The sequence below is a fragment of the Colletotrichum karsti genome (assembly GCF_011947395.1).
Source record: "Colletotrichum karsti strain CkLH20 chromosome Unknown Scaffold66, whole genome shotgun sequence".
In the NCBI taxonomy this organism is placed as follows: Eukaryota; Fungi; Ascomycota; class Sordariomycetes; order Glomerellales; family Glomerellaceae; genus Colletotrichum; species Colletotrichum karsti.
This window is the reverse complement of record NW_024065966.1, coordinates 128,987-156,104: the sequence shown is the minus strand read 5'-3', so window position 1 is coordinate 156,104 and position 27,118 is coordinate 128,987. Positions and strand designations below refer to the sequence as shown.

Below are 27,118 nucleotides of genomic sequence, written 5' to 3'. Positions count from 1 at the left end.
TAAAATGCACCGCTGAACCCGTGACGCCAGACGCAGCCAATTTTTTGGTATCAAACCACCCGAGCCAGAAAGCAAGTGACGTCTTTTTCGAGGTGCTCTCACACAAAAATATTACACAAAATCGCGACTCCGGCGGGCCAGCACACGCACATTGTCGATGAATCCCTCCACCAGCTGTGGGTATGAATGAGGCTCGTTTCTCATGGCACGGCGCTGTTGGTCGATAAGGATCTCCGGTGCAAGTTCGATTTCGAGTTCGTGTTCCTTGTCGGTACGCTGGGTGTTCTGCAGACATGTTAGCAAAGTTCGGAAATTGTACTCGTTCTGGGCAACGTACTCCAGGCCCAGGCAACACCTGCGTCACCTGCGTCAAGTCGACCTGGTAGTGGTTTTGTTTGTAGCTCAGTCGGTCCTTGTTGCGATCAGGAAACTTCTGTTCGTGACTCACGGCCACGCGTTCCAGTTCCTCTACCGATCCGTCCCATGCCATTTCCAAATTGATGCTGATGCGGCAGTCCAGCGGACATGTAGGCAGATGAAGATGGAGGTCGGCGACCCTGGCCTTGACAATCTTGGCTAAAACCTCCCGTGTCTTCATGTCGTACGTGACGCGAACCTTGATCGGCCGCCTAGGCGGAAGAAGGGCACGAACGCATGACGGGAGGCGGGCGTGCATCGATAAGGGCAGCTCAAAGAACTTATCGGTTTCTCGACGATGTTTATACTGTATTTGTACTCGGCCGCGTGCGTTTGGATTTCGCGGGTCTGTCTGAACGACCAAGGTATTGAGGAACTCGTTGAGACCCTTGTGTTGAGCCTGGAGAAAAAGCCGTCAGTTCTGAAGAGACGTAAAGTAGTATACGCGGAACTTACTTCGGTCATGCTGCTCTTGAATGCCAGGCGGCCGTTATCATGAAGAACGCATTCCGTGCCAATGGCCCTCTGGACACGCTCGTTTGTGTCCCTGTCGATGAGCTGGCCCATCTTGGCTTCAATTTCGAATTGTACGCCACGGGTGATGATCTCACCAGAGTCGGGGTGAAGCACCACGTTCTGGAAGAAGAAATCGGCCACCGTCTTCGACAATTCCTCGTACGGGCGAGTTCCGAGGATGCTTTCTTCCCAAGCGCCCAGGTGGTGTTCGGGCCTTGGTTCTTGCACCGCCGGCGGAGGGACAGATCGCGCAGCCTCTGGCGATGCATGGCGGCTGCTGTTGCTCTCCGTCTTTGCCTCGTGCTTTCCGTTGATATGGGGCGGTCCTCGTTTTTGCAGCTCGAAGTTGGCTTGCTTCAATCTCTTGTTTTCCCGCGAGTTCCATGTCTGCGCCCAGACGGGAGGCGCCGTGTGTATCGTCTTCTTTCGCTGGATGACCGGGGAGCGCGCAATGGTAGGACCGCCATTGACTTCTCCAGGAGGTGGCCGTGGCTCCTTCCTCTCGAGTTCTCGGGGGCTCAAATCTCGATCGGCGAGCTTTCTTTTCGCGGGCGTCGCGGCGCGTTCGCGTTCGGGTTCCACCATGTTGACGACACTCGGCTGTGGTCGCTGTTCGGGTTCGGTGTGGCCGCCGACGCTGCTCGGCAAACTCGGCACCCTGGTCTTGGGGCTCACGCTAACGCTTCTGTCGCGTTCACTGTGCACGCTCTGCGACAGGGATCTTCGATCTTGAGTGCCGTGGGAGCTGGGCATGCGAGGCGGAGGAGGCGGTGGCGTAGCTTGGGCGAGGTGCGAGGCGGAAAGTCTTTGTTGATAGGGACTTTGTGGTTGCGCAAAGCTCGGTGCAGAGGAAGATTGACGAGGCCCGGTCTGGGGCGGGCCCAGTGGGGTAGGAGGTTGTGACTGCTGTCGGTTGTACTCGGGCGGCGGGTGCGCCGTCGCCACAGGACTGCTGTGAGGAAAAGGCTGACCGTGATGTTGCGGATGTTGTTGCTGGCTGTGGGCAGAGGTGGGCGTAGGAGTTGAATGTGTCGACTGCGAGCGTTGGTGTAGATACGGATGAGCGCCACCGGGGGTGCCGATGGGCGGCGTCTGCGGCATGTGCTGAGGCTGCTGCTGCTGCATCTGTTGTTGCGGATGAGGCTGCTGTTGCTGTTGCGGCTGCGGAGGATAAGGAGGCGCGGTTGCACCAGCCGGATGAGAGTAGCTGTCTCTCGGGGGGTACGCGTTGGATGGTGGATATTGGTGCCGTTGCACAGGACTGGCGACCTCTTGAGGCGGGCCGGTCGGAGGGAAGGGATAGCCACCGCCAGGGCCGCTCACCGAGGACGTCGGGGTCTGACGATACGGGGACGGGGCGGGCATGGAGGCGCTCTGGGGAGATCTTACATCGGCGTACGGGCCGGGAGTGCCAGCCTGGAGCGGAGGCGGCGCCGGGCGGCCGGGATAGGGACCCGGGGTCTGATAAGGCGACTGTGGAGGATACGCCTGATTTGCGGCTTGGGGATGGACGGCGTACTCCTGAGGGGCCGGAGGCTTGCCCGGAGACGAATGCAGCGCATGGCTGTAGGCAGATTCTCTAAAGGCATACGAGGTGGTAGACTGCGACGGAGTAGTTGGAGTCTGTTGTTGCGGGTGATGCTGAGAATGTTGCGGATGCGACTGGGGATGTTGTTGCGGGTGCTGCTGAGGATGTTGCTGGGGATGTTGCTGAAGATGAGGAGGATACGGCGGTTGCTGATGCTTCATCGCATGCGGTTGAGGAGGAATGGGAGGAGGACCGGCGGCAGCAGCGGCAGCCGGTCGCCTCCGATCGGCGTCATCGTTGATCAAGTTCCTGAGATCCATGGCGATGACTACAGGCGTGCAGTTCCGGGCCGTAGGGTATCCCAAGATATTTTACTTGTTTCCGGTCCAACGCTCCGCCCGGCTTCGGCTGGGATGCGCAAAGTTTCAGCTTCGCCTTTTCAAGACCAGTCGATCATATGCGCGACGTGCGAGAAGAGATGCGACGCGGTGTCGTGTGAGTCGAGTCGGTCGCGACGTAGATGTGTATCCGACGCGATTCTATTGGAACAATATTTTGACGCAGTAGTTGAGCATCACGTCGACATGATCAGGAAGCGAGAAGGATTGCGATTGCGGTCGAAGTCGGTGGGATCGGTCTCGTTGTCGGTGTCGGAGTTCGGAGAGATGGGATGGACTACGTTGGGCAAGGCAGAGCCAGGACCAAGCAAAGTATGCGCTACACTTAGAGGCTAGACTGAACCAGAAGTATAGAAGCGTATTCGAAGAATTGAAACGAATTGTACGACGGCGGGGAGGAGGGGGGCGAATGAAGACGATGGAGCGAGTAGCGTAGAGAGGGGTCGGGCTCGTTTGTTTCGTTTGCTCGTTGGATGGAGCGAAGGGGGGGAACGTGGCGACGGGATGAGATGGACGACTAGAGGTTGCGGGTGCGAGTGACGATTGGGGTCGTCGTGGTCGTTGTCGTGGTCGTCGCGAGTTGGGTTGGGCCGTCGTTATCTCTCCTCTCGTTCGTTTTCTATATATCGAGAAACGGCAAACGGGTGCGCGCGTGCGTGTGAGGGAGATGCGATGGAGGCGCGGCGGATAGCTTCGACAGGGGGTCGTCGGGCGAGGGCGAGGGCGAGGGCGAGGGCAATTATCGTTCGTGATGTCTGCTAGTATCGTGTTCCACGAACCGGGATGTGAATGGCTAAGGTACCTCAGGCCAGCAAGGACGGGACGGGAGTTTTTGGGGAGCGAGATCGATCGGGTGGTGGAGGTGGAGGTGGTAAGGTCGGGTATCTTTTCAGAAAGAAAACATCTTGTCCTCTGGCTCTGGTTATGGCTGGCTTCCGGCTCCTGGCTCCTGGCTCCTGGCTTCTGTTGCGTTGCAGCTGCTGCGTGGGAAATTTGGAGACAAAAAAGAAAGGATGGAAATGGATTGGTCGCGCGCCGATCGCAGCAGGGTTTATTCCGTCCTTTTCCAGCGCCTTTTCTCAGCGTTCAAGCCTGGTGCCGGTGCAGGTGCAGGCGCAGGTGCATTGAGGTCGGGTGCTGAGGCAGCTCTCAGGCGTCGGTGCAAGGTGCAAGGTGCAATGTGATGGAGTTGACGTGGGGTACGTACTCATACCTTGTCTTGTGGCATCTTGGAAATAGCTTCCTACAGACCGGGCAAGTTGATATGGCACAAGGTACCTTAGGTATATTGAGATAAGCTGGACCTTGAGAACTACCTTAGAGCAGCTACGAATACTCACTTCGATATAGCATCAAAATCACTAGGTACCTCAAGACGACAGCTATAGGTAACCTGAACACAGCCTTGTCTCGTTTCGCAGTTCGGGCCCTTGTACCGTACCTACCTAGGTATGCTAGGTAGCTAAGGGGGGTAGGTAGCTCAGTGCTCACGCTGCCACCTGTCGGGGAATTGTTTTTTTATTTTATTTTCTCTCTCCCCTGTCCTCCAAATTCTGACGGCCAGCTCCACGTTCTGGCGTTGGAAGAGTGGAGGGCTGCGAGATGAAGCACGCGCGCCATTCCTTGACTTATGAGATAATCCGCACAATTGTCTTAACGAGTACGTTCTTTTCATGTATCATATGGCAAACATTACTATCTGCAGTACTTGGAGAGACTTATCGGGGCTGTGCTCGATAAGCGGGTCGTGTCGATGGCGCCAGAGGGTCTGATCGTGGCATCCACCTCAAAAGTCTTCCACTTTTTTTTCTGAATGCCAGCTTGGAGTTCGCGTGCGCCATCTGCGAACAATAGTTGCCAGATTTGCCAGGGTTGCCGAGCCCGTCTTCCTTGAGGCTTGAGCTGACCCGGAGTCGACCGCCAGGTCGTCATGTCAATTGCTTCCTGGTTTCACAGGGTACAGTTCCAGTGAATTCCTCCTGCAGAATTCGTACAAGGCCCTTCAGGAGGTGTGCTACCTCATCTATGGCAGACGGACGCCCTTGCATCACAACTGCCGTCACTGTTGATGCCCGTCGCCGTTCGCCCTACCTTTTTCTCGGAGCACCTTGGCCCAGATACGACGCTGATCCTGATAGGACTAACGCCGATATTCGTCCAAACTTGGATGGCGCGCATTTCTTTCGCGTTTTCGAGCGGATACTCTGTACCATGAGCGTAAAGCCTCCTTTCTCATGCCGACTTGCGCGACGTCCCCGTAAGGCTTCATACGTCTTTAATTCAATCATGAGTCTTGGGGTATCCTGACTGCTGTTTTCGACCCTCGTGCTGGCACGCACCTCACAGACTCGACTTGGCTGCTGCAGCCGTCGCCGCCGCGGCCTCTGCCTTCTGTTGCCGAATGGCCGTACTGCTGATTTTGTTCGTAAAGTCTTCTTTCGTCGCAGTTTCGTCGCCGAGATCCCGGGCATCAAGGACGTCTACCTCGTACGTCTCCAGTGGCTTCATCCCGAGCCTGACCCGCTCGTCGTTGACTGCCTTTCCGCCTGACCGGGTCTCCCCCGAATACACGAGTGCTTCGATTTCCGGCATCGAGATCGTAGGGCCGTACACGTCCTGGAACTCGACGCACTCGACCGTGATAGTGCCGTTCCGGAATTTGGCCTCCACATGGCCCGGCTTCGTTACCACCGTTGGAACTGGTCCCGACTTCTTCTTCCATCCGCTCTTGTCCAGCTCGAGAAGAGATCCCATGAAGTCGAGGATGCACCGTGCCCTGTCGTCCCAGGACTGCACGAACTCGCCGTATTTCTTGTTCTTCAACATTTCGTCCCCTGTGATGCCCAGCACCATACGACAGCTCGAACCCGAGTCCTTCTCCGGTACCCTTAGCAAGAGAACTCCCGCCATGATGAGCAACTTGTGACCTGGGTGGAGATGGTCGAACGTGCCTCCTAGGCAGACGACAGGATACAAAGGGGATGCTTCCACGTCGTCGTTTCCTGTGCCTTCCACGTTCATGCTCAGACCTGCTTCGACGACAACCAGCTGCGACTGGAGAATGGTTTGCTTCCCCTCCGCAAACTTCAAGTATGTCGAAAGAGTCCGGTAGCCCTGCTCGCTGTTGACGTGGAAGATGTAGTTCCAAGGGTGGTAGGCACACGCGAATGTGGGGAGGTCGACGACGGTGGTATTGTTCGGCTCGATGGCTGCAACGAAATCAGGCGCGACTCTTCTGTTCGCATCGTGATCGACAAGAACCACCCGTGAGTCGACTGAGCCGGGGCCTCCGTCCACATCAGTGGCAATACCTTGCTCGGCGCATACGACCGCGATGAGACTGTAGATGCCGGCAACGAGAGACTGTGCCGCAGCCCATGAAAGCGATTTCGTCTTTGGTGACGCGCCGCGCAGAACAGGACAGGCAACGGCAACTATCAGCACAGATGCTCGCGTGGAATTCCTGATCTTTGAAAGAACGGCAAGAAATGAGGGCCGATAGGCTGCGCTGAGCGACGCGCGGGACGGCGGCCGGGGTGGACACGGCAGCAACAGGAGACTGAGATTTTGTTCCGAGCTCATGTTGGAAGACTGCGATTCGAGAGAACAGTTCCAACGGAAATTGAGTGGCAGGGAAGATGAGGTGTGGTCGTGAGTTGAATATCGGAGTTGACTGAGCTGACTGAAATGGTCCTCGGCCGGTGGAGCGGGGTGAGCGAAGCTCTCAGTGTGCCTATACCTTGGGTGAAGTGAGGTCACTCTTGCACATACCACACATGGCTGCCAACAGCTGGCCACGAGGAATTGGACCTGACGGAACCAGCCAGCTCAGAGTGCTCCAGTTCACCCAGTGTCTCGAATCATGTATCCACTTAAACTCCATCTGACCAATCCAAATACGTGTTGAATGCTTACCTCATCCAGCGTCCTCGCTGCTCAGAAATCCGGGTGCAGCTCAGCGAAAATATGCTGACTCATCTACACTTATGGTCTGTGCGCTTCGCTGCTTCCTGCTATTGGCGCTAGCGAATGGTGCTGCAAGGGCCAGGCAAAGGCAAGGCAAGGCAGGCAGACCTGCCTGACGTGGATGCTGCATTCGCGCCTTCACTTTCGACGTCCTTCTTCCATCACCAAACAAGCCTCTTCGGAGCTCCCATCACCACCAATCCGATCTTCATCCCATCCAACCAACTCGGTCGGCGTGACAAGACTCTTTCGAACCACCTGATATCCTGTCATCAAACACTCCGGTCGCGCATTCACCCTCCCAACAGCTCAGCTCAAGCTCCGTGTCCGTGGCCACATTCCAAAATGCCTGGCCTGGTATCAGCTACCGGAGTGCTGGGCTTCCTGGCCGATGAGGAACACGACCTCAAGGTCTTCGCCCTCCAGACCCTCAACGATGACATTGATACTGTCTGGACTGAGGTCGCTGGAGCTTTGAGTCAAATGTGAGCCCGCCATCCCTCTGTCCGCGGGGCTGTTCTGTGAGGTACTGACCACTTCCGCAGTGAGGCTCTCTATGAAGACGACTCCTTCCCCCAACGGCAGCTGGCCGCACTCGTCCTGGCAAAGGTCTACTACCATCTCCAGGCCTACAACGAGAGTATGACCTTTGCCCTGGCCGCTGGCGATCTCTTTAAGCTCGATGCCCCCGGCGAATTCGAGGAGACCATCATTTCCAAGTGCATCGACCAGTACATTGCCGCCTCCTCCGCCAAGCACACCGTCCCCAAGTCGCCCAAGAACGACAACTCCCTGCCAGCTCTTGCGACGACATTTGCGAGCGGTGCCGCCGACGGATCCGCCCTGATCTCCCCCACGACGCCCTTCTCTCAGACGACACTTCCTTCCAAGTCGCTCCTCTCCCGAGTCTCGACCGACAACACCATTCTCGATCCCACATTCCAGCCCGTCAAGGAAGGTCGCTCCGGCTCCGTCGCCCCCATCAACGACCAGGCCACACAAAATGCTCTGCAGCGCATCATTGAGCGTTTGTTTGAGGCCTGCCTGAAGGATGGCAGGTATCGTCAGGTTGTTGGCATTGCTGTCGAGGCCAAGAACTTGGAGGTTCTTCGCCGCGTTATCAAAAGGGCCAGCGAAGACGAGAAGAAGTCAAAGTCCAAGGCACAAGACGGCCAGGGACCCGCTGAGGAGCTCATGGAGTACGCCCTGAGCATATGCATGGATATTGTCCAGGAACGCAGCTTCCGTACCGAGATCCTCCGCCTCATTCTCGACTTGCTCAACGAGATCCCCAACCCCGACTACTTCGCCATCGCCAAGTGCGTGGTGTATCTCAGCTCGGACGAGGAGGCCTCTCGCATGCTGAAGCAGCTCGTCACTGATGGCGGCCCCAACTCGATTGCCAGCGCATACCAGATCGCCTTCGACCTGTACGACAATGGTACTCAGGAATTCTTGGGCAAAATTATCAACTCTCTGCCTTCTGGAGAGCCTGCCAAGCCCCCCGCTAGCGATGCCACCGAGGACGAGCCTCTCCTCGAGAACCAGCAATCTTCCGAGGAGGAGGTTTCCGATGACCTTGCCAAGGTCTACAAGAACATTCGCTCCATTCTCGACGGCAGCAAGACCATCCAATTGAACCTCGAGTTCCTCTACAGGAACAACCGCACCGACTTGAGCATTCTGAACAAGGTCCGCGATAGTTTGGAGGGTCGCAACTCCATCTTCCACACTGCTGTCACCTTCTGCAATGCTTTCATGAACCAAGGCACCACCAACGACAAGTTCTTCCGCGACAACCTCGAGTGGCTTGGAAAGGCCGTCAACTGGTCCAAGTTCACCGCGACGGCTGCTCTTGGAGTCATCCACCGCGGCAATCTGACACAATCACGAAAGCTCCTCGAGCCCTACTTGCCCCGCCAGAGCGGTTTGAGCAGCGGCTCCATTTACAGCCAGGGCGGTGCTCTCTACGCCTACGGTTTGATCCACGCCAACCACGGTGCCGATGCCCTCGAGTACCTCAAGACTCAGTTCACGTCCGCAGAAGAGGAGGTTATCCAGCACGGTGGCGCGCTTGGTCTGGGTATTGCAGGCATGGCTACCGGCTCCGAGGAGATCTTTGACAACTTGAGAACCGTTCTGTTCACCGACTCCGCCCTTAATGGTGAGGCCGTCGGTCTTGCCATGGGTCTCATTATGCTTGGCACGGGCAACGTGCGTGCCCTGGAGGACATGATTACCTACGCTCACGAGACGACTCACGAGAAGATCGTTCGCGGTCTGGCTATTGGCATGGCTCTGATCATGTACGGTCGCCAGGAGGGTGCCGATGCCATGATCGAGGGGCTCCTCAACGACCCCGACCCGACTCTGAGATATGGTGGCATCATGACCGTTGCTCTCGCCTACTGCGGTACCGGCAGCAACAAGGCCATCCGCAAACTGCTTCACACTGCCGTCAGCGACGTCAACGACGATGTCCGCCGCATTGCCGTCATGAGCTTGGGTTTCATCCTCTTCCGTAAGCCCGGCAGCGTTCCTCGCATGGTCGAGCTTCTTTCCGAATCGTACAACCCCCACGTGCGGTACGGATCTGCCATGGCTCTGGGTATCTCTTGCGCCGGTACCGGTCTCGACGAGGCCATTGACCTTCTCGAGCCGATGATGAAGGACCCCACCGATTTCGTTCGCCAGGGTGCCCTTATCTCCCTGGCCATGATCATGATCCAGCAGAACGAGGTAATGAACCCCAAGGTTGCAGCAATCCGCAAGACTTTGAAGAAGGTTGTGGGCGACCGTCACGAGGATGCCATGACCAAGTTTGGTGCCTCCCTGGCGCTCGGTATCATTGACGCTGGCGGACGCAACTGCACCATTGGACTCCAGACCCAGACTGGCAACCTGAACATGGCCGGCATCGTTGGCATGGCTGTCTTCACTCAGTACTGGTACTGGTTCCCCTTCACCCACTTCCTCTCTTTGGCATTCTCCCCCACTTCAATCATCGGTCTCGATCACGAACTTGAAATTCCCAGCTTCAAGTTCCACTGTGCTACCCGCCCCAGCCTGTTCGACTATCCTCCCGAGCAGGAGGTCAAGGCCGAGGAGGGTCCCGCGATGGTTGCTACGGCCATTCTGTCCACCACTGCGCAGGCCAAGCGCAGAGCCCAGAAGAAGGAGCGTGCTCAGCGCCGGGAGAGCATGGATATTGACACTGCCAAGCCTGCTGTTTCCGACAAGATGGATACGGACGAGAAGAAGGAAGACAGCAAGGATAACAAGGAAGGCGAGGCTACTGAGAAGGAGGCCTCTGCTCCTGCGGCCGACACCAAGAAGAAGGCAGAAAAGGAAAAGGTCGGGTACGACATGGAGAACATGTCGCGTGTGCTGCCGGGCCAGCTCAAGTACATCAGCTTCCCTGCTGGTCGCTACAAGCCCGTCAAGAAGGTAAGATGAACTCCATCAATTCTGGCGAGTCAATTTGCTAACTAGTAATAGCCTACCGGTGGACCTCTCCTGCTGCAGGATACGCAGCCCGACGAGGAGAAATCTCTTCTCGAGGAGAAACTCAAGAAGGTGACGACGGAGAAGGCTCCTGTTGCCGGGCAAAGCAACGCCGGTGGCTCATCGGCCGGTCTGACCCCGAGGCAACAACAAAACATCATTTCTCAGGCCCTTAGAGCAGGCGCTGGCGGAGATCTTCGCTCGCTTAACGAGCTGAGCGAGCTTCTCGGCCGCCAGAGGAGAGGTGATCTTGCTGGTGCGACCGACGAGAGTGGTGCAGCGGCGGCAGCTGGTGTTCTTACTGCCGTTGACGAGGATGGAGAGGGAGACGAGGAGGCGACGGTGCCGGGAGAGTTCGAGTACTTCACCGACAACGAGGAGAATGAGGACGAGGACTAGATTTACACTTAGCGGCGCACGAATGATGTACTTCTACGTCGGCATTGGTTCTAGATGATAGATGGCGGTGGCTTTGGGCCATGCCGCCAGTACAGCGAGGGGCAAGAGGCTTGCCGGGCTGTACAACTGTAACAATCGAATCCTTCAGTTACCACTTGGACTTTGCGCGTGAAATATGTGATCTCGATGCTGAGGTCTACCAATTTATACAACTGACTGTCTGTCTTCGATCTTGAGTAAGGAAAAGGTCCACTGTGAACACGCCATGGGCATGCCACGCCGAATATAGATAACTGGAAAACAACACGCTCCGCCTCATCATGACTCCCCAATGCGCCTCTGCTTAACAAATGAAATAAAAGGCAGCCCCTGCCTCACTCCGTTTGTCCGATCTCTTATGTGTTCCTCCTCTTGAATTAGTTTCGGCACTCATTTGCCAGTGACCAAAGCCTGCTTGGCACAATCGGAGCAAATCTTCAAACGGTGCCAGGCGTTGGCCAAGTTGCCACGCTGGTTGAAGATGGCGGCGTAGCTCTCCGGCTGGCAGTTGTACGCCTCGTCCGTGGCCTTTACCAGCAAAGTCGTGCACTTCTTGCCATTCTCCCCCGGCTCGCCAAGGGGCACGACGCCGTCGTACCGCCAGCGCTTCCAGGCCCACGACTTGGACCCGGACTTGGGCGGGACTCCGGGCTCGTCGAGGAGCTCCGCCTGGTCCCACGTCTTTCCGTTGTCGAGACTCACGTCGACGCGCACGATCTTGCGGCCACCGCCGGAGTAGGCGTATCCCTTGAGAGAAGCCTCACGTCCGCTGACTTTGGAATCCTCGACCTTGTCCGTCCAGTCACCCAGCCTGACGGTGGTGATGGCGCTCGTGATGGGCATCTCCTGGATCGGAGCCGCGCTGTCCCAGTCGGGCTTCGTCTCGTTCGGTCCGAAACACTTGTAGTCCTTACGCTGCCACTGGCTGTAACTCTCCTCGTCCGAAACCGTAATGTGACTCAGCCACTTGACGGATCGAGCAGCAACATGGCCTGGCACGAGGGCGCGGAGCGGGTAACCGTGATCTCTCGGCAAAGGCTTGCCGTTCATGGAGTAAGCGAGAAGGACGTCTCCACGGGGGTCAAGGGCCGACTCGATGGGGATCGACGCGCCGTAGGCCTCAAGGGCCATGAACTGGACATGCTTGGCCTCGGTGTCCCCGGCGAACGCTTGGTGAACCGGAACGCCGGCGTCAGCGAGGACGTCAGAGAGCTTCACGCCCTGCCATTCGGCGCAAGAAATGGCACCGACATTCCATTGTAGGCCGTTGGTCTTTTTCGCGTTGCGGGTCATGTCACTTCGGCGGTTGCCCGAGCATTGAAGAACGGCCACGATGGTCGACGGCTTGAACTTGGTCTTGAGATCATCCAAAGTGTACTCCTTGATAGTCCCGTCGAGCAGTTCAATCTTTAAGGTGTAGTCCGAGGTATCGTCGACCTCGGGAACCCACATGTGGTTACGCACGTAGAAGAGCTCATTAGGAGTGAGGTAGCTGTCTGCCAGACCCTCCACGGGCGTCTCGGCATTGCGAGGCTTAGGAGTCAGAGTGATGAGTCTCGGGTCACGATTCGGGTCGGCCTTGAAGGGATCCTCGATTTCTTTGGTGGCAGGCTTGCCGTCAACGAGGTCGGCCGCATCGATAAAGCCAATCAGATACTGGTTCAGAATCTCGTAGACGTGGGGCGACTTGTGGATGGTGAAGATGTCCCAGTACGGATCGATACTGCCCCCGGCAGCACGGAGAATGACATCACCTCCGGGGTGGGCTCCGACCCAATCCGTGATATCGTAGACCTTGTCGCCTTGTGTAACCCACGGGCTGCCGGACTTTGCGTCGTGCTTCCGGACGTCGGTCAGCCGGAAGCGAGGGAGGGACGGGTCGCGGTCATCGGTCGAGGGTGCCGATCCGGAGGCGTCCACATCGTCTTCTTGGGGGACGTGGAAGGGCTCCGAGAGGCCAATGAAGAGAGACAGCAGCCCGCCGCTAGCGAGGAGGGTACGGACGGCAGCTGGGCCTCTACGCCGTGGGGGTCTCTGCTGATGCTGCTTCGATCCATGTTCTTGTGCCTGGGGAGCGGTACCTCCAGTCTCGAGCTTCGCTGAGGAGGCGGATGTCGGTCGGGGGTGTCTCGAGCAAGCAGAGGCGTGTAAGAGGCGAGCCTGAAGAGAACCTGGCTGACGAGGAGCGGCGAAGACGCGGCCAGGACCAACAGCGGCGGCAACGGGGGCGTGTCGCGGTCGAGGAGGGACGGGCCGCCGGGTCGAGAGCTGTAAAAGCTCGCTAAATAGACGCCGCGGCGCTTGCATTGGGATAAGTCGCGTGCTGAATGGCCGAGATGGGCTTCGTTTGGTGGTCGACGACGTCGAGAGCGCGGCTCTGGTGTGGAGCTTGGACGATGATGTGACTGACAAGGGCGATGGCGTGATTGCTCTGGGAGGGGAGAGAAAAGTCTGAGGGTGGGGGAGGGAGATGAGCTTCTTCATAAGTCAGACGTTGTGCACAACATGGTGCTATTGTGCAGATGGATTGTGCACAGAGTTATGCACTCGGCGTTCTGGTGGGGCACGGGCCGTGCTTGACGGAGCGGATCCTCGGTACGTACTCGGTGTTGTTCTTTTCTCTACTTATCGCAGGAACCAGACGTCGTGTTTCCTCCAAGACCACCACGCTGCAAATAAGGGATGAGCTCGGCATTCATATTCATCGCAGTCTCGCTCAACACCCAGACAATAGCACCTTAAACCGACAACATGCCCGAAACCGATAGTGCTCGGTGCGTCATCACAAGACTTGGCCGCAGCGCAAACGACCGAGGACGCCGATGCTGGCCGCAGACTTGCACACGTGGTCCCCGAAGACCGTCGCAGCCCGCCCCGACACGTCTCAACAGCTCATCCCAGTCCCTTGTTAGTCGCCGACAAATGGAGACGGCAATCGTTAGTGAACTGAGGTCACGCCGAATGGAATGCCAGTTCGCTCCCCCGCAAATCTAAAGAGACTGCCTGTTGAATATCGAACTGACATGCAACACGAGACGAAGACGAAGAAGATGCAAGAATGACACTGGACCGCAACCAAGGCGATGTAACAGCATATGTTGCTGGCAGTTCTATGTACTACGAGATATCGCGCCTGCTTGTTCTCGTGTTCAGAGTACCTTGGAATCAGGGCTATGGTGCCCATCCTGAGCTGTTGCCTGCACCTTCTCGGGAATCTTGGGTGTCTCGATGTCGCTGCCATGACTGCCCTCGATATCCATGCCGTCTCTAACCCACACGGTCTGTGTTACAAGAGACTCTTTGGCGGGCAGGAACCAGCTGAGTGATGTGTACAGAAACACTGACACCACGAACCCAAAGAGCCAGTCGAAGCTGTACAGATGTTGTGCGCCTTCAGATATCTTGACCGCGGGATATCCACTGATCGCAAGCGCCATGCCAGGCAGTGAAGGCGCCACGGGGACGATGAAAGCAACAAACGCTCGCCAATTGACGCCCCCGATGAACCTGTAGCGGCCTTGAGGGTCGTAGAGACCTGGGCGAAGCACGTCAGTCTGGGTCCACGATTCGATAGAATCAAAAAAAAACTCACCAGGAAGGTCGTAACGTTGCTTCTTGACAAGCCAAAAGTCCGCGGCCATGATACCACTGATCGGCGCGAGGAACACGGCATAAGCACCCATGAAGTTCAGGAAAGTCTGCGCAGAACTGAGGATCTTCCATGGCACCAGCACCCATCCTCCGACAACAGCCGCAACCATGCAGCCCCTCTTGATGTTCAAGTAGCGGGGGAACATGACTGTCAAGTCGTTTGCCGCACTGATCGAGTTTGCCGTGATGTTGGTGCCTACAGTGGCGATGAACCAAGCCAGAGCGGCGAAGAAGGCGGCGGCCCGGCCTCCAGACCCGTTCGCCAGCCACAGGCTAACGATGTCCAATGGGTTCCACAGGTATTCGCCCACGAACACCCTTGTCGCTGAGGTCGTGATAATTCCTAACGTGCCGCAGAGAGTGAACACGAGAGGGACGAAGGGCAGCTGCACCAATTGGCCATTGGGCGTTTTCGAGTAGCGCAGGAAGTCCGGAATATTGACTCCCATAGTTGCCCATTGTCCTGTTACGCTCGACATACACTTGAGCCATAGCCACGCATACTGTGCCGTTCCTGCCGGAACTTCGGGCTGCAACTTGAAAATGTCGCCGCCGCCGCCAGCCTTCTTGACGGCCCAACCCATGGTACCAAGGACCACAGCAGGTGTGGCAAGCAGCTTCACGTAGAACAAGGGCCTGAGTCTGGTTGGGTGAATGAGCAACAGAGGAAGTTGAAGCACCCAGAAGAGGAAGAACCTGAACAGCCGCAAGGTCAGCCACGGAGCGTATTTCAGAGAAGTGGAAAGCCTTACGAGCACATTCCCATGGATGTGATTCCAGCCGATTCGGGTAACGTGTTCGGTATATCCGCATATGAAGGGGCGATGGCGCTCAGCATGATGGTGAGGCAGAAAGATCCGTTTGCACACTGGACTCCAAACCAGAACATGGCCAGGATGGCTCGGCTAACGATGGCGAAGTAGCGAAAGTAGAACCCAAAGCTCCCTGCTGCTATGACTGAGAAAGGAACATGAAGTCTGCTTCCGATCGCGCCGTTAAGAACCATGGCGATGGCGATCGCGAAGGTCCCAACCGCCATGGCGGGAATAGCCCTGAGTTGTGTAAGTGCATGATGATTACGATGACGAAAACGACGAGGACCAAGAAGCTCATCATCCTTTCGCAGCCAGGAACAGTGGCAACGGTGATGTAAGAGACATTTGGAAGGGATACTCGACACTACTCACTCTCTCCAGCTTAATCCGACTGCCAGGATACTTCCCGCAGTTTGCAAGGTTGACAGGTTCATCAGATCTGAACTCCAGTAGGCCAGAATGGTCCAGATGCTCCATGTTTGATGTTCCAACGGAACGGGGTCCATATCCGAGTTCGTCTTCGCAAGAATTAGCCACAATTCTTCTGATCCAAACACGGCGACTGGATGACCTTACCCAAACGCCATCCGGGGCGATCGCACTGGGGTGCTTGGGGAGCTCCCATGCCTTCACCGAAGTGAACCGCTGCTTGACCTCCTGTGTACGAAAACCCCGCATCGTGAAGATCGTCTTTGGTGCAATATGTTGGCGGGTTACTGACTTCCTGCTGGCTATATGCACCTCGCTGCACGCTCAGAGCCGGCAAAACACCAAAACCAAGGTCCGGGCGGAGGACAGGAGAAAGTCCGGGGAGAAGGACACGGGGCCGAAGAATTGATCTTGTCCTGACCGCTTCTCAGTCACGGTTCAAACGCTCCGTGGCAACAGAAGTCTCTGAAAGTGAGACATGTCCGCCTCTATGTAGTCCGCGAACAGTCAGCTTGATGCGATGTAACCCCTCCGCAGCGATCAATTGCCCCGACAGAACTTCTCTATCGGGGTTGGCCCCGGCCAAGTCCGCAGTGTGCAGGAAGCAACATGGCCATACAATCGACAGCTTTTCAGCTCGGTAATGGGATTTCAAGTATCTCTTACCAGATAGTTGGGGGACGATATGAGGCCAAGACAACGGATTCACTGATAACAGGAGGAGGGTTATCATCGAGAGGCAGGGGTTGATGCATGCAACAAGCGACGCAGGCCAATAGCAGCTAACCTCTTATCGTGAATCGTGTCTCCTTCCCTTGGTGCGAACTTGACATGATTGCGACAGCTCAAACTAGACAGTACGTCGCAAGACTTGCTTCAACGCTCAACTTATTTGAAAACTTCATTGTGGTATGCCTACGCAAGAGTTGGGTAGAATCTTGACATGTCGGAGGAAGGTTCAACGACGACAGCTAGCCAGCTGCTTACAAATAGCGGCGGGCAAGCTCTTCAAGACCAGCCTGCGACTCGCAGAAGATGTTGATCGCCTGGATGAGTTTCTCCTCATACTTGCCGTTGCCGCTCCGCGTGAAGGCGATGCGCCACTCACTCTCGTCCTTCAGAGCCGCCCCGAAATCCGTAGTCCACTTCTTGTCCGGACCGGCAGCAAAGTAGGCGCCAATCTTCTCCGTCCAAGACAAAGCCGGCTGCGCAGCGAGACCTCGGAGCAGAGGCGGCGACACAGTCACGTGCTGGATGCCAGCAAGCTGGACCACCTCCGCCACTGAAGTAAGACTGGCAGCCAGCACTTGCGTCTTGGCCTTCGTCTCGATGTAGTATGCTTGAGCTTGTCTGCAAAAGTCGAAAGCCTTGTGCTCATCGATGTAGCTGAACAACCGGCAAGTCAGTCTATACTCGTAGATGCCAACTGACACAGGCTGATACTCACCCGGGCACAAAGTGCACCTTCAGCTCATTGACGTAGGGGGCGATGTATGTGCAGCCGGCATCAGCAGCCAACGCGGCTTGCTCCATGCAAAACATGGTTGTCGCCAAAGTAGCGATTCCCTTTTGCTCGAGGATCTTACACGCAGCGATGCCCTCGTAGGTGGAGGGAATCTTGATGCATACTCGCTTGACGTCAAAGCTAGGCTCGATCGTCTTGAACATTTCGACGATTCCTGAGAGTGAAAGTGAGTGGTACGCTCAGATGGTAATGGGGCGGCCGAAAAATTACTCTCGGCATTGTAGCGAGTCTTCTCGACTGAGTATGAGAAATTGGTGTTGGTCTGGATGTGAAAGTAGCCAGTCAAGTACGGCGCAAACTGCAGCGATAGCCTGACCATCTTTTGTCGTATTAGCAAAACGGTTGCATGAACTTTCTTCGCTATGCGAGTACTTACCATAATCTCGACCGCCAGAAGAACGGGGTCGATATCAGGCCAGGTGGTCTTGGCCCAACCCTGTGCATCCTTTGCGGCATCTCGTATGAGTTGCTCATGATGAAGTTTACCGTCGGGTGTGAGCTTGGTGAGCTCACCGAGAGCGATGGCTTGATTCGAGGTACAGTCCACGAAGGGTCCGAGTTCCTTAGCAACTGAAGGAAGGTCAATATCATATTGAATAGTGTGGCATTTGTTTGAGAATGGCTACCTTCCACGTCTAGGGTATCACAGTCGACCTGACTTGTAGATCTCAGGCTGCCCAGCAGAGAGTCGGATTGGGAGGCCATAGTGACAAGTGCTGTCGACGTTGGGCACTCAGGGTAAGGTGGATGGGAACGAAGCTTCACTCGAGCAGCAAGGCAATGGAGACACTGAAATCGGTATCGAAGTTTTTTTGTACAAGAGAAACAAGGCAGAACAGAAGCAGGCGATATGCTGATATCGACTCAGGATTGACCGGAGACTGAGATGATTGCTGTGACTTCAATTATAAGAACGCGTTGTGCTGGCGATACACAGCAAGAACCCCGCACTTCTCTCCACTGTTCTCAAATGGAGTGGTGTTAAACAGTACGGCCTTCAAACACCAAAGGCAATAAGACGAGCAAGTATCGGCGAACAGCAAAGGTTCTCTCAGGGACCGCCGATTCAGGCCTCTGGGCGCGCCACTTGTGACGGTAAACGTAAGCGCAAATGCATGACCTCCCAAAAACAACTTCTCCGGCAACGCAGTTGCAGGGCGAATACTTAGCAACGGAACCGGTTGCCAATGTTGATGAAGGAGGAGTGGGTTGTGACAGAAACGTGGGGTCCCCAGAAGGTTCTGTCGAGCATCCATAGAGCATCCGCACCCGCACCGGGCCTCCGTGATGCGGAGTTCTGTCACCCTAGCGTACCTGCGAGAGCAATTGGGCAAGTTTTCCGAGTTGATGTTGCCATGTTATTCGGGAAAGTTGCCTTGTGTAAGTGGCATGTTTGAAGCCATGAACCCTCTGGATCTTGCATTTATCAGCGTGTAAGAATGGAAGCTTGAAGCAAAAAGTGGTCCAAACAGTTGACATTCGGCGGCCAAGGTGGGATTTTCTTTTCTTTTCTTTTGAGGAAAGGCGAAGCGCTATGTGCGAGGTTCGGTTTGTACCCTGACTTAACACTGCTTGCTACCTTTCAGTGTTATCTTATCTATACCCCGCCCCGGGCCTCGGGATCCACAAGCCCTACCATCCGGCGCCGGGACGGAGCGGAGCGCGTCAGGTAAGCTGCCGGAAGGCGAGGTGCGGCTCCGATTCCTCAGCGATGACAATCGTACGCCGCTTGACGCACTTTCAGAGGAGCGGGGATATTGAGCGAGTTTTTGCGGTTTCATGTTCTATATTATCATGCGTATAAAACTGCGTTCGTCATATAACCTGGAAGATGGTGTTAATGTTCACCAATCCAACCCTTAACTTCTCGTAATGCAAATAGGAACTGCACTTGCCAAAGTGCCATGACGGTCAAACAGGGTTTCAGCAAGCATGCCGGTGAAGAATTAAAGAAAGGATTGTGTGGAACCAATCCACGAGATGTTGGAAGCGGACTCGCCCTGTAGTTGATGCGTCATGTAGTACTCCTGAAAGATAACAAATGAGTTGGAAAGACCAATAGTGCAGAAAAATATTGTTACAGCGCCGGCGGCGACCATCCAAGCGCGAAACCCACCATCAGGAGCGTCGTTGTCGTTGTTGAGGGGATGGGCAGAGTCAGTAGGCGAGTGTGCAACTGCGCGACCGTCGAGCGCGCTAGACGAGCCCGGTATTGACTTCTCGCCGAGTGACATTGTTAAGTATTGATATGGGTAAGACCGAAGAGATCCAGTGTCTTTTTCTTTCCACTTTGAGGCCGTTGTACTGACTTTTTGTTGTCAACGTTGATGTTGAGGTTTTATCGTATTATTCGATGCGTGATATCGATCGGGCAGTTTTTTGTTCTATAACGATGGCACGGAGGTATAATTTTTATGTAAAATCTAACGAAGTCGGTTCTGTCCCTTCAAGTCGGCATTTCCAAGGCCCTGTGGGTCGACTCGAGCGACCTTGGTAGTTGGGAACATTGCCGGTTGAAGCCATCGCCACCAGTGCCATGTGGCCACCGCTGACGTGTGGACATTGCATTTTCCTACAGCTTACGCAATGAAACATATCGATGAAAATTGTAGAGGGAGGGTGTTTGCCATTCTGCAGCGCATGGCCGAAGGAGTTGGTATGGATGCCACCGGCGTGGAGACATTTGATGAGACCTGGGGGCAGCATCTGGCGACTAGATACAGCGATTTGGCAAGGGATGGCGGATGGTACTTACTGACGATATGAATCCCGGTGACTTCATATTCCGAAAGTGGCATCTCGAGTTTTCAAATGGGTATGGATACGTGTTGAGTTGCAAAGGTGAAGCTGTCCATGCACTGCCAGTGGAGGCAATTGTTGTCGTCAAATCCTCGAGGACGACAGCAACAGCCATGACCTCTTTTGGGCTTGTCGCGCCCAAAACTTCCTCGCTTGGATAACAATCGATGAATCTCGTATAGTGAGACGAAAACGTTCCATTGTTAGCGACAATGCTATCTGGATGTCTTTGTTCTGTGCTCCAACCGCTGTATCATTTGGCGACGACTTAACTTACATTCAATTTTATGGATCAATGATCCCGAAGACGAAAGCATTCAGTTCAATCCTCGAAGGGTTCTTTATTTGCTCGCGATGCTTCATCGATCCGTTTTCGGTCATCGGCCAAAGCTACATTCACATTGTTTGTGGTCGGTCCTTTGCGAGTCTTGGTATGTATGGGCGTTCGCATTGAGGTATATCGCGATTGCCGAAGTCCACTCTCATGTTTGGAAGTGTGTCGAAACCAGAAGGAGAGGTTTCTCCATCAACGGTTCTGCTCCATTCTCATCGACTTTCATTAAGCAATAGAACATCACTAAGATTGATAATTTTTACGTTCAGCATGCACTCGGATCTTTTGAAGTGGCAGTTTCCTCTCCCTTAGAGTACGGCCCTGTTTGTGTCACTCGACTCCTCGGGAAACAATACAGAAATGGTATCAAAGGTTCAAAGGAGCACTGCCACGAGGGAACACCTGAATGACCATGGTCTTTCAAAGGCATGTCAAATCCCTTGGGAAGGTCATGCCGATTTCGCGACGTCCCTCGCGGCCGTTTCATTCATATGAGCTCGCCTTTCTCAGCAGTTCTTGTTAACGCAACCCATCTCTCCTGGCTTTTCACTTTCTTTTCATCATTCCTTATCCGAATTCTCGTCAGTCTGTTTTCTTTCTTGTCAACTTTCCCTTCATCGCACCATGTCCGACACGAGGAGGAGCATGCGTCCGCCCACGGATCGCTACAGCCCTCTCATCAGACCAACTGACGAGGCTTGGAAAACCATCGAGGACGAATTCAAGAGCATCCTTTCGGACCCTACTGTACGCATTCAACAGATTTTGGACGACCACTTTACAGACCATGAGAAAAAGCTGTTCCTGCCCGCCACTCAACCTCGAAGCCTTAGAGAGTGCCAGGAAGACAACACCGAGCGATACCATGCCCTTTTCCAAGGCAGATTCAAAGGCCATCCTCTGTCTTTGGCCACCAAGTTTACAATGCTTTACTTCGGTCTGCCCGTCGAACCGGTCCTGTCCCATCTGTTCGGCCAGGGTAAGCCTACCTTTGACGTCGACGACTGGGAGGACCTCCACGAAGCAGAGGTTTGCCCGCCGCTGCACTTCCTCACGGCTCACGACCGGCGGAACTTTGGCCATGACAACATGAGAGGTCTGAAACCAACGCACGAAATTTGATAAGATGCTGACAATTGTCTATAGGGACGGAAGCACATTACAGCACCATACCTGTGCCTGCGTCGCAGCTTTCTGGAGCGACCGATTTTGACCTTCAGGAGTCTGATTCTCAAGGCCTAAGCCTTCGCGGTGGAGGTCTAGATGACGACGACAACGAAGATGGCGATCACGATATGCCGGATATGGAGAAACAACCTCGGCGACAGCTCTTTTCAGGCCCCGGACTGGTCTCTAAAGTGTTTGGAGACAAGGGCAATGGATCTTCTAGCAAATTGCCGACGTCGAATCGCCATACCAAGCTCTTTGGACTCTCATCCACGAATCCAACATCAAATGCGCCCGCCCCTGGCCGGACAAACACCCCCAGCGCCCCTCAGTCCAAATTGCTTCCGATTCCGAAATCGACCCATGGTGGTACTTTCAATACTTCTCCCCCCAAGTCTGCGGCCGGAGGTATTTTCAGCACTCCAACCCCCAAGCCCGCGGCCAGCACGCAGCCGACGGCGTCTCACGCTGGTGTGACAGCTGGTGGTCAAAGACCCAATCCTTCCAGCAGTGTTGGAGGATTCGTACCTCCCCGCCCTTCTGGGTTTGCTCCTCCTCCTGCCGGTTCCAACCCACAGTCATTCGGAGGTTATTTCCCTCCCTCTTCGTTCGGCCCAAAAGTCCAGTCGACATACAGCACATCGACTCCTTCAGCTGATACCTTTGTTCAGTTGTTCGGCTTCCAGGGCCGAGTATCGTTCGACTCGGGAAACCTTTCCACTCTCCAGGAAGCTACCCGAAAGCTGCTTTCTCTGAAGCAACGGGACCAATGCGATGTCATTCTTGCGCATATCAGCCGAAATGGCGGGAAAATCGAACGCTCTTTCGAAACCACCATACGGGATATCTCGAAAGGCGAAGTGGCTCAGTACGTCGACGAACAGAAGTCAAACCGCGATTGCGTGTGGTTCACCCATAGGAAAGGGGAAACCACCCCGACTGATTTCGCGCCCACGGAAAGCGAATTTTTGTGGAATTTGGTCAAGTTGAGGCATGTTGACAGTCAAGGCCAAGAGAACCTCTCCTACTTGGGCATGCCTAATCGCGGAAAGTTCTTCCATACTGAAGCAGAGGGGGAACGTTGGCCAACCCCGAAACCCTGGGGCATCAACCATTACATGCCTTTCTTGAAGACTGCCCAGGAAGTCCTTATAGGACGCCCGAAAGAGCCGGGTGAGAGCGACTGCGATATACGCCTGTCCAATGAGTTCTCAACTTCGAGATCATTTGCAAGGCAGTGGTTCGGCGGCCTCGAGATCGATCATGAGCTGTGGAAAATGATGCACCCCCGATGCAACGGCTCCAGGCCATTCAACGTTGCCACGCACCCTTTGGCCGAGGGTTCCGTCATCTTTCATTTGCCTGGAAGACTCGCCACATCTGAAATGTTGCAGATGCGACAATGCTTTCGTCGAGAAGGCTCTGACGACCCGTACCCAGAGGCCCGCAGGACACTTGAGACGCTCATCAGGAATGCACACATTCCCCTCAGACCTTCCTACTACCGGATATGGCGCGGAACAGACTTTTTCAGCAGCACGATCTACCCTGCTGGTAGTCGTCGTCCAGTTCGATGGAACCACCTGGCCGTGAACGCCGAAAGCCAAGACCAGCAAGCCATTTCCAAGTTCATTCAGGAAGCTGTCGAAGACCCGAGTGAGGCTTGTCGATTCTTCGTCGTTCAACCTATGGACGACGATGAAGCTTGCAGAATCCGTCTCGGGGATGCAAACAGCAGCCATGAAGACTTCAACGTCGATACGCATAGAATGGATTCGTTCAAGTCCAAGATCCGTAGGCTGTACGAAGGTCACCCCGAAAAGACGTACGAGCCTGGAACAGACTCCATCCTCATCGAGCCAGTGATTGACGAACGCTACTGGAACCAGTCTCAGTTTGTTCTCAGAGCAAATGCTTCCAACAATGAGCTGGCGATGATAAGACGTCTCATCATCGCTACAGAGGTGCGTGTCACCGTTGTGAAGGACGATGCTTCCGACTATGGTAAGATACATACTTTCGCACGACCTGCCGAGCGTTACTAACTACGAGAATCACAGTGGCACAACTGGAAAAGTGTGAATGGGGTCCTCGATATGGAGAGGTGACACCATTCCGTCGAGAAATGGGGCACCCAACCCTCTCACAGCCCAGCGAGCACTTCGTCATGCCTCCGAAAAAGCAGCCAAGTCCGCGAAGGACAACAGAGTCTCGTATGGAGCCCCGTGAGAGAACATGGGCGCAACAGCCCGGCATTTTCGATAAGGGCGTTTACAATCCAGCTATCCCGATCAACGCGCCAGCAGTCGAGCAAATCATGCGGACTGGAGGGACCCGAGTTCCAATGGTGTCGAAGGCCGTTCTTACGTCGACGGAGCAACGTCAACTTCAAAGCGATCTTTGGACGATGCGTGGCATGGTACTCGACCGCCTCTCCAGATGTCCGTATGAGGGGTGCAGATATGCATACCGACTTGACCAGGAGGAGGAATTCCTGAAGCATCTGGAGGGCTCACATGTTGGAGACAGGTGTCCCTGGTGCAGTGAACAGCTTTTTCAACACTGGTCTTGGAAGCAAAAGGAGGACCACTTCAAAACCAAACACGAGGACGTATTCCGGAAGGTTCTGGACATGCCGCAGCCAACACCCTCCGCTAAGAGACAACAACTTTCCGGCCAAGCTGCGGTCGAACGTGCTCAAGATATCTTGTCCGCAGCCACGATCGCCGAACGAGTGCGGCCTCCAGTCGGGCCTCCTCCAAAGCCCAGTCCGCCAACAAAGGCTAACAGCAAAGAGTCCGAGTACCGATTCTGCGACCGGTGCGGTCGCGACCACCAAACGCTTAGCGGCAAAACGGAGCGTGATCACCATGATCGGTGCTGTGTGCCTTTAGCGGAGGGTGCTGGGAGGTGTACCTTTTGCGAGACGTGCGGCGATAACGTCTGGAACTCCTTGAGCGACAGGGACGAGCTGGCACCCTACGACGATTACCCACACCGATGCAGAGGGACATCCCATGCTGGGAAGCCATACTGCGTCAAGTGCGGACTCTCTCTGAAGAAGCTCCCCGACGATGCCATCGACCGCCATCGGGAACATTGCGGAGGCTTCTTTGGCGATGTGGGCTGCTTCTGTCCTTACTGCCAGAAGAGCTTTGTCCAAGATGGTGTCCAGAAACACGTGGAAGAGATCAGGAAGCATATCACCGATTGTACTGCCAAGAAGCCTCCGAACATTACTCCGTTCGACATTTACCCGGAGAGCTACTGGAACGGTAGGGACCAACCGTCAGATTCGCTTTTCCTGGGTGAACAAGCCTCCAATGAGCTCACCAACTTTTCGCGGCCTCGTGGCCCATCTCGATACTTGAGCCATCCATTGGCGTGGCACGACAAACCAGGGCCACACCCGTGTCAAGACCCCCCCTCTGAGTGCACAGCTTACGGCTGTCGAGAACCCCTATTCGGACTCACGCCATCCGAAGTTCTTGCGCACTTTGAGACGAAGCATTATGGCATACCGCTGCCAAGGTGTCCCCTGTGCCATTTGTCCTTCCAAAGACCCAAGGAGGTGCGTGAAGAACAGCCAGAGCTTGGGGAATATGAAGATCGGAGGCTCCAGGTCGCACACATGGAATGTCACGTCTTCCAACTCTGGGACATTCTTGCCGAGAAGAGAGCTCCCCCTCCCGTAGTGCAAGGGCCGTTCGGTCCGGGTCACACCTTGTGGGATCCCGAGAATGAGAATGCTCTGGATCGACGCGACAAGCGATGTCCATACTTTGAAAAGTGCGGGGCCATGGTTGGATTCATGAGCCAGCAGCAATGGAACAGTCACATGGAAGCAGCGCATGCTTCTGAAGACTTTGTGGGCGGCATGCGACCGAACAGGGAGGCTGTTATGCGTGCCGCGGATGAGGAGCGAAGAAAGCAGAGGATACGAGAGGGAAAACACCCCATTCCGGGTATGCTCATAAGGCCTCCGGGAAAACCATTCGCAGGAATTCGACCGGGTAATGGGCCTGGGCAAGGGAGCACAAACAGCGCGCCGCCTGCTCAGCCTGGGGGATCTCGTCCTGAACCGAGCGAGAACCCTCCTCAAGAGCCTGGGTCTGAGACACAAGCCATGGAGGGCGTCGAGACTAGTCACGGCCACGAAGTCCCTGATAACAACGAGGAGGAACAAGATAACGAAACAGATGGACAGCTGGAAGAAGATCTTGCGGGCGGCGGTTCCCAGCCGCCCAAGACCCAGCCCAAGCCCACAGGTCCAGTGCCCGTGCCGACCAGCACATCAAAGCCGCCGACGAAACCCAAGCCCACAGGACCGGTGCCGGTGCCGCCGAGTTCAACCACGAAGCCGCCAAAGACCCAACCCAAGCCGACTGGTCCGGTCCCTGTGCCGCCGAGTTCAACCACAAAGCCGCCAAAGACCCAACCCAAGCCAACGGGCCCAGTCCCGGTGCCGACGACTTCGACAACGAAAGTTCCAAAGACCAAGCCGAAGAAGCCGAAGAAGCCCAAGTCGAAGACTGCAAAAGCGGCAAAAACTGCCAAGTCTGATTTTGACCCAAGCGATGACATGTACTGCTCGCGATGCTTCCGAAAAGCTTCTTCCAAAATCAGGAACGGTGACCCGGACAGGAAAACACAAATAAACGTAAGGCAAATCGACTTGGACCACGCTGTTTCATCGCTGACCTTGCATTTTCCCACAGGCCCACTCGGACCCGAACCGCAGTTGCCGAATCCCGGCACAGGAAGGCGAGGTCACGTATGATGCCGACGGGATGCCGGAGCTTCCAAGCCGTGCCGGTTGGATCAAGAAACCCAGAAACTTTGTTATCTCCACGCTCAGGAAGAAGTTTCTTAGGAAGCATCCCGAGCTAGAGGGGACCTTTTGCCCGACGCAGGGATCTAACCGCGGTACCGCGTACTGGTTCCAGGATCCCAACAATGACGAGATGAGCGATAACTTTGGCCTTCCTTTCCCCGGGGACAGCGATGATGAGGAAGAGGATGAGGCCGAGAATGAGGACGAGGACGAGGACGACGGCGATGAAGACTACCAAGATAACGGGGAAGAGGACGATGAGGATGACGAGGAGGCAGAGGAAGAGGTGTGGGAGGAGTACGAAGAGACAGACGAGCACGGAGTCATACAAAGAAAGAAACGTAGGATTTGGCGGGGGCCAGGACTTCCTCGCGACCCGACATACCAGGACAACGGAGAGGAGGACGACCTAAGCCAGGCGGATCCGAGCGAGCTGGTGCCGGAATCTGATGACGAGGGCAACCGGTCTGGCGGAAAGCGCAAGCGCGATGATTCGGGCGCGGCGCAAACGGGCGACAAGACCAAGCAGAGGCCGTCGAAGAGACCGAAGGTGGCGGAGGGCCAGAATGAGGGTGAAGATGAGGAAGCTTGAGAGTGATAGATCGATCGGACTTTCAGGTAGCTGAGTGTCTTTTTGGATGGGTAGAGATATATTTGCAATTATTATGGTTCCATTTGTAAAAGAGCCAAGGCCCCTCGACAATTCCCGGTGATGATGATGTAGATGTCGGGCTGTCGGATGCCGCAAGTTGCCCGCCGGTCGCCGAAGCGGGTCAGAGCCCCGGAAAGGTGGGACC

The 27,118-nt window shown here is 55.3% G+C and overlaps 7 protein-coding genes across 7 annotated transcripts; 2 read left to right on the top strand and 5 right to left on the bottom strand.

Moving 5' to 3' along the window:
* Window positions 1–111: 111 nt before the first annotated feature.
* CkaCkLH20_12861 (mRNA-capping enzyme subunit beta) lies at window positions 112–2,781 on the bottom strand (the record flags this gene model as incomplete). The annotated part of the gene is made up of 3 exons (XM_038895573.1): window positions 112–285; window positions 338–817; window positions 874–2,781. The coding sequence occupies 3 exons, from the start codon at window positions 2,779–2,781 to the stop codon at window positions 112–114; spliced, it is 2,562 nt and encodes an 853-aa protein (XP_038739135.1).
* A 2,418-nt stretch (window positions 2,782–5,199) lies between these two features.
* CkaCkLH20_12860 (cytidylyltransferase) lies at window positions 5,200–6,441 on the bottom strand (the record flags this gene model as incomplete). Its single annotated transcript, XM_038895572.1, has 1 exon — window positions 5,200–6,441. The coding sequence occupies one exon, from the start codon at window positions 6,439–6,441 to the stop codon at window positions 5,200–5,202; it is 1,242 nt and encodes a 413-aa protein (XP_038739134.1).
* Window positions 6,442–7,170: 729 nt separating this feature from the next.
* Window positions 7,171–10,728, top strand: CkaCkLH20_12859 (proteasome/cyclosome; the record flags this gene model as incomplete). The annotated part of the gene is made up of 3 exons (XM_038895571.1): window positions 7,171–7,310; window positions 7,371–10,272; window positions 10,324–10,728. The coding sequence occupies 3 exons, from the start codon at window positions 7,171–7,173 to the stop codon at window positions 10,726–10,728; spliced, it is 3,447 nt and encodes a 1,148-aa protein (XP_038739133.1).
* A 429-nt stretch (window positions 10,729–11,157) lies between these two features.
* CkaCkLH20_12858 (oxidoreductase molybdopterin binding domain-containing protein) lies at window positions 11,158–13,074 on the bottom strand (the record flags this gene model as incomplete). Its single annotated transcript, XM_038895570.1, has 1 exon — window positions 11,158–13,074. One exon carries the CDS (start codon window positions 13,072–13,074, stop codon window positions 11,158–11,160), a length of 1,917 nt encoding a protein of 638 aa, XP_038739132.1.
* An 842-nt stretch (window positions 13,075–13,916) lies between these two features.
* On the bottom strand, window positions 13,917–15,911 carry CkaCkLH20_12857 (ncs1 allantoate transporter; the record flags this gene model as incomplete). Its single annotated transcript, XM_038895569.1, has 5 exons — window positions 13,917–14,302; window positions 14,360–15,114; window positions 15,171–15,470; window positions 15,606–15,751; window positions 15,810–15,911. The coding sequence occupies 5 exons, from the start codon at window positions 15,909–15,911 to the stop codon at window positions 13,917–13,919; spliced, it is 1,689 nt and encodes a 562-aa protein (XP_038739131.1).
* Window positions 15,912–16,645: 734 nt separating this feature from the next.
* CkaCkLH20_12856 (transaldolase) lies at window positions 16,646–17,892 on the bottom strand (the record flags this gene model as incomplete). Its single annotated transcript, XM_038895568.1, has 5 exons — window positions 16,646–17,048; window positions 17,110–17,341; window positions 17,398–17,506; window positions 17,564–17,757; window positions 17,814–17,892. The coding sequence occupies 5 exons, from the start codon at window positions 17,890–17,892 to the stop codon at window positions 16,646–16,648; spliced, it is 1,017 nt and encodes a 338-aa protein (XP_038739130.1).
* A 3,052-nt stretch (window positions 17,893–20,944) lies between these two features.
* CkaCkLH20_12855 (uncharacterized protein) lies at window positions 20,945–26,913 on the top strand (the record flags this gene model as incomplete). Its single annotated transcript, XM_038895567.1, has 4 exons — window positions 20,945–21,416; window positions 21,467–23,491; window positions 23,548–26,147; window positions 26,206–26,913. The coding sequence occupies 4 exons, from the start codon at window positions 20,945–20,947 to the stop codon at window positions 26,911–26,913; spliced, it is 5,805 nt and encodes a 1,934-aa protein (XP_038739129.1).
* Between the last annotated feature and the right edge of the window lie 205 nt (window positions 26,914–27,118).